Genomic DNA, 5,646 nt, shown 5'->3' on the forward strand with positions numbered 1-5,646 from the left:
GGCTGGAGGAGCTGAAGAGCGCACACCAGAAGAACATGGCCGAGCTGGAGAGGATGTACATCGGCCAGCATAGGGAGAGTCCTGCAGAGGAGGAAGAGGATGGAGGAAGAGCCAACAGAGAGAACAGACTGTCTATCAGGTTAGACCTTTTTGACTTTTTTAGTCGCTTTGGCATTACACTGAAATGTAGCCATTGAGTTGATGTTATGTATAACTACAGAATAAAAACTTTTCAAACAAATATAGCCCATTTTAGACACATTCCAGATGTCTGTTTTCATCTGTTATTTACCAAGAATGATGCTTACTGTGCAGCTTTGTGTCATCATGGACTCAGAGAGGATTTAATATGGGTGGTCATTTCATTGGTAACATTTGATCTGAGTGCAGGAGGCTGTAAGTAAAATAAATTGATTGGATGGCTGATATATTCTACTGTGGGGCGAGGAACAATGTATCATGAATTATTGATTATATTATATACATATTATACTCTCAGAAGCTTTCTTTAAAATCATAAAGCGAATGCACTTACAGTATAATGTGAAGATAAACTACACCCTGTAAATACACTTCTCCTTTTAACCTATTGTTACCTGAAGGTGGCAATATTGAGTTTCAATACAGTCGTTAGTGAACAGACACATCTAAACAGGCATCCATTTGATAATGTGTTTATTAGTCCTCCATTTTATGTAATGAGTGTGTTTTTAAGTTCAAAGGTCAAGATGGTGACTCGGCATCAAAAACAAAAAATGTACCTATTAAACCTATTCAACACTGCTCCATCTAACACTTTAGTGCATATTTGATATTTTATTGATGTAGTAGTACTTTTCAGGCAGTCTGAGACTTTGTTTAGGAAGTTATTTTGGAGTCAAGTGGCAGGAGAATTAATGCCTCCTTCCTCCTTCCTGATAATCAAGCAGTGGCCCTGTCAGGAAACTCCAGAGGATCAATTCCCAGGAGGAGCTGGACTTCCACGACTCATCGAGCGGTTCGGACCAATCAGAGCTTTACGGAGCGAGCAGCACGGGGGATCTGGAGCTGGAAAATCCCAGAACAGCTGGCCAGGACCGAACCTTTGAGAGGTTGGTGAAGTATACGCAGACAAATCCTCAAATCTGGAGAGTCTTGGGGGGAAAACGTAGATTCAGTCTAGCTGCCAGCTCACAGAGTCCTATTGTGAACTCGGAAATGTTGAGTACCCCAAAGTTTTATGTAAGAAATGCATAGTCTTGGTCCCCAGCATTTAGAAACTGCCAAATGTTAACTTGCATATGTTGGGCAATTAGCATTAATGTCATTATTTAGTAGTAATAACCACTATGGCCTATATGGTTAAAATATATATGGCTATATGGCTTGGCCAACTTGACAATATTGGACTGATTTTGTGGTTAATTAATGATGCTGTATCCATTTCGGACCTTTTAACTCGAAAGTGGCCATATATCAACTCCTGGCTGATTTTGATTGAAGTTTATAAGGACACTTGATCGACTGGATCACCCATCCTCAATAACCCTAAAATCACTTGAATATTGTCCAAATCGGCCAAGACATTTTGAACTTAATTGTGCAAATTGCCCAACATGCAAGTTAGCATCCGGCAGTTTCTATGTGCTGTGGACCCATACTAAACTTTTATCACATAAAACTTTGGTTTACTCAACATTTTTGGGGTTTATAAAGCGGGCCAGAAGACCAATAAGAAGATTTGTTTTGCACTGTTTTTATGTTGGATATTTTTTGTGTTAAGGTTTCCAGATTGATTGCGAGCATTAACCCGTTAACATTGATAACTTTATTTAAAAGATAAGATACGATAGTACTAAAAGGGGTGGAAAGTAAATCCTTTCAGTCTTCTAATTGATACTTTGCTTTCATTTAAATACATTATCACATTTCACTCACTTCTCTCTTCTCCCAGAGACTTCCTACTGAGCCCAGAAGAAATGACGACCCAGAAGCAGTTTCGGTTTAAGCCCAAGGCCTCCTGTCCGAATCCAAAGGGGAGAATTTCACGTCCAACTGGGGTCAGGGTCAGGTCCAACTTCAACGTCACCGTGCCCAAACCCTTCCAGATGATGCTGAGAGAGGAGGAGAGGAAGAGGCACAAGGTGCGCACTCGCTCGGAGATCCAGCTGGAGAACACTTTGCTGAAACGGGAGCTTGAGGAGCTCCAAGAGTGTCAGAAAAAGTTCAGGGCGTCACCAGCACCGGCGCACATCCATCAGCCGCTCTACGAAGTGATCAGCCGTCGTCTCAGCCAGCGATCCACCCGCAGCAAAGGAAGCAGAAAGAACACGAACAGGAACCAGAGCATTGCCGATGCTTCTCCACAGCCTTTCCATTTCCTGGAGAGGGAGAGGACGAAGAGGGAGGCGAAGATTGTTGCAGAGCTGGGGAACCTGGGGCTGAAAGAGGAACGACAGGCCTTTAAGGCGAGACCCATGCCCAGCTCGGTGTATGGAAGCAAACACAAGGCGAACATCAAGACCACAAGCCGCCAGTTTACAGACATCTGCACACATCTGCACACGGAGGGTCAAAGGGACCCAAACTCTGACGCCTCTCCTGACTCCTGTAAGCCTCAGACATGGCCCTCCTCAAAGCCAGTGAAGAAGCAGATAGAGGTTTCCATTGAGATGGTGAAAGGAGAGGGAGTGGTGTCAGATTGACTCGCTTAAAGCCAAAAACATGTAGTGACCTCTGCAGCCAGGGACGGCTGAGCGCGTTAGGACTGACTGTATCACTATCATAGACTGTGTTCATAAATATAAGACATAAGGGGGGGGGGGGTCTTCTGCACATAGTGGGTGATTATAGGTTATTATTTATTTTGCATGTTGTAGCTGACAAAGTGGAATGACACATTGCACTGTTTCCCTAAAGATGGGTTCAATTATTACTGTCATCTTCTTCTTCTTTCTGTGTATGTAAAATGTGTCAATGTACAAATCTGTCATTAAAATTATGTACACTTTCCCCTTGATAAAAGAAGTCATGTGGGCTCTTTTGTTGGTTAGTTTTATGAACTGGTTCGCACTAAATCCTAACGTGTAAACTGTTTAACTTATCATAAGTGTATCATGCTCCTCCTTGATCCTAAAACCCACCCCACGAATCCCTTTATGCATAATTACGCGCTGACTCGGCAGATTCAGACAGTGACTATCATAACCCCACCTACTGGGAACGAAGCGGCTTCTCCTCTCTGCTGTGTACAGTCGGCAGTACATCCTCGTATCGGCATTGGCATCCACTCTTCTACAACAGTAAGTGGACACGAACTGCGCGGCTTCACTTGCTTTTCAATTTAGCAAACATCTGGGTATATCCTCACGGTTGATGGCACTTGTTTTAAGTAGTTTTGGGTTTTAAAAATTCGGATAACTGAAATGCAATGTAATTAGTAGCATCTTAGGGAACATAGCTTAGAGGTCCTGGTTTTGTAATAGTCTGGTACTTGTGGGTAAGGGTGCGGTGCGGTCACCGCTCGTAACTTTAAGGGGGGTCAATTTATCGTAAAGCACCTGACACCTGATGGCACCACCCAGCGCCTTAGATGGTCCTGTATGCAAATCACGCCACCGAAAACGAATAAACAGCCATATTACGCCGTTTCATAGCTCTCTGCCGAAAGACAGTACAGACAGAGAGCTGCTACTGCGTTCAAGCCAGCCTCCACTCGGGAAAACCTGGTCAAGCCAGCCCGCACGTGATATTGCGGTGCACGAATATCCTATGCATTACGGTAGAGTCCTGGAAAAACGTGTGAATGTGATTTTTTTTTACATTGCCAAGTTTAGTGACCACAAATGGATGCACGATAATGGTGTACATTTGAATCTTAGTTAACAGCCTATTACAAACTAGCAGATGGTAACAATTGGAACAGCATCAGCAATCATGGGAAGAATTTGTGAAGCAGGGTAAGCACCAAGGATAGAGTGCCGATGCTGTAAACAACATAAACTTGAATCCTTTCCAAACTAATGTATGATAGATGAGAATGAAAATGCTTTCCTAAAACAATGATATGTTATCTTGTCTGTTTCACCAATTTGTGTGTGTGTTTGTGTGTATTTATTTGTTCAAAATGATATGATTATTAAAGTTCAGAAGTATAGTATGGGGCCTTGTGACTGTCTGTGCCCACTCCAATTTAAAAGCCTTTCTGTATTTCAGAAAAGGGAAAATACAAAAACACAGAAATATAAAAAAATAAAATACAAGACGAATACGCTGACACCCACTGCGATCAGTAAAAGACAGAACATGTTTTTCTTGATGTAGAGTATAATAATAATAATAATAATAATAATAATAATAATAATAATAATATTAACACTAACCTTTATTTGCATAGCACCTTTCATATAGGAGTTGCAGTCCAAAGTGCTTCACAGTCTCATAAGATAGAGTTTAAGAAAATGGATATCAAATAAAATACAGTTAACAAGAACAATAATATCACATATGAAAGGGTTAAAAGACATACAAATATAAATAAAATTAGCATAGAATAGACATTGAGTAAAACATAGATTCAAAATTCAGGATAATAAAAGAAAACCAAGTAGCTATCTAAAGCTTTAGCTTTTTCTTGAATATTTAGACCGAGCAGGCTTCCCTTATGTCTAACGGTATCGTGTTCCACAGCTTTGGGGCATAATTAACGAAGGTCGCATCACCAATTTTCTTATTTCTGCCTCTGTTTAATTGTTAAGTAGGAAACATTTAAACAGCTGACACAACAATTTGCCATGGGCCCAAGTCGCTTGAGGCTTAACAACTAATTTGATGTAGACAGGTTCATATTATTATCAATATCAGTGATACTAAAAACATTGTAAATGTTCTTGTACTGTAAGTGTAGGGTATCAAAAACACATATATTTGTTGCAAGTGTATTTAAGAATAGGAAGTATCATATCAGTGTCCCTAAAATATATATCTATAGGACATAAGGCGGAGTGGCTTTGGAAAAACAGTCTATGCTTGGCACCCATTAATATGCATTTTATGTCAGTTTCTGCTCATGGAATTCTAGGAACTGGAGGGACTCCACACCCACACTTTTTTCAAAAATTAAAAGATTCAAAAGTGTTTTGTCATGTGTACATACATAAAGAAAAACATTTCTAAAGTAATAACCCTCTACAACTCGTCATCCCTGGCCAGCAGATAACTCCCATCACCATATTGTTTGATCCGTCTGCTACATTGCACTTACATGTATTCTTGTCTGTTCTATAGTGTGCATTTAGATGTAGATACTCTGCAGTGAATATGGATAGTTTTGCTTTAACCTTTATTTATTTTCTATTTTACACATATATGAGACTTCAAAGGTCTTTTATTTTGAAACTCTACATCAGAATGTCCTGATCTTTTCTGAGTGACTAGTTGGGGTGTCCTGCTATCACCCTTGAGTGAAATGAGTCTTTGATACTGGAGAGTTTTTGTTTTATTCTTATCTAAAAACAGAGGGATGATAGCTCATATATGAGACTTCAAAGGTCTTTTATTTTTGAAACTCCTTAAGTTTTACATTCACTCAGTTATAATGTGGTAGTTATACGTAGTTTGTTTTAAATAATTATTGATCACATTATATGGTACATATTTCTTAATTTA

At 40.0% G+C, this 5,646-nt stretch overlaps 1 protein-coding gene across 2 annotated transcripts; it reads left to right on the forward strand.

The window, feature by feature from the left end:
* The first annotated feature begins 6 nt into the window (after positions 1-6).
* On the forward strand, positions 7-2,985 carry LOC104956073 (protein FAM161A-like). Of its 2 annotated transcripts, none has more exons than XM_010783512.1 (3): positions 7-139; positions 927-1,091; positions 1,934-2,985. In XM_010783512.1, the coding sequence occupies exons 1-3, from the start codon at positions 36-38 to the stop codon at positions 2,682-2,684; spliced, it is 1,020 nt and encodes a 339-aa protein (XP_010781814.1). In that variant the 5' UTR covers positions 7-35; the 3' UTR covers positions 2,685-2,985. The 2 variants fall into 2 exon arrangements, with proteins under 2 accessions (XP_010781814.1, XP_010781815.1); XM_010783513.1 differs by having other exon boundaries at positions 930-1,091.
* Positions 2,986-5,646: the final 2,661 nt, after the last annotated feature.

Source organism: Notothenia coriiceps, unplaced genomic scaffold (assembly GCF_000735185.1).
Source record: "Notothenia coriiceps isolate Sejong01 unplaced genomic scaffold, NC01 NC01_scaffold00025315, whole genome shotgun sequence".
NCBI lineage: Eukaryota > Metazoa > Chordata > Actinopteri > Perciformes > Nototheniidae > Notothenia > Notothenia coriiceps.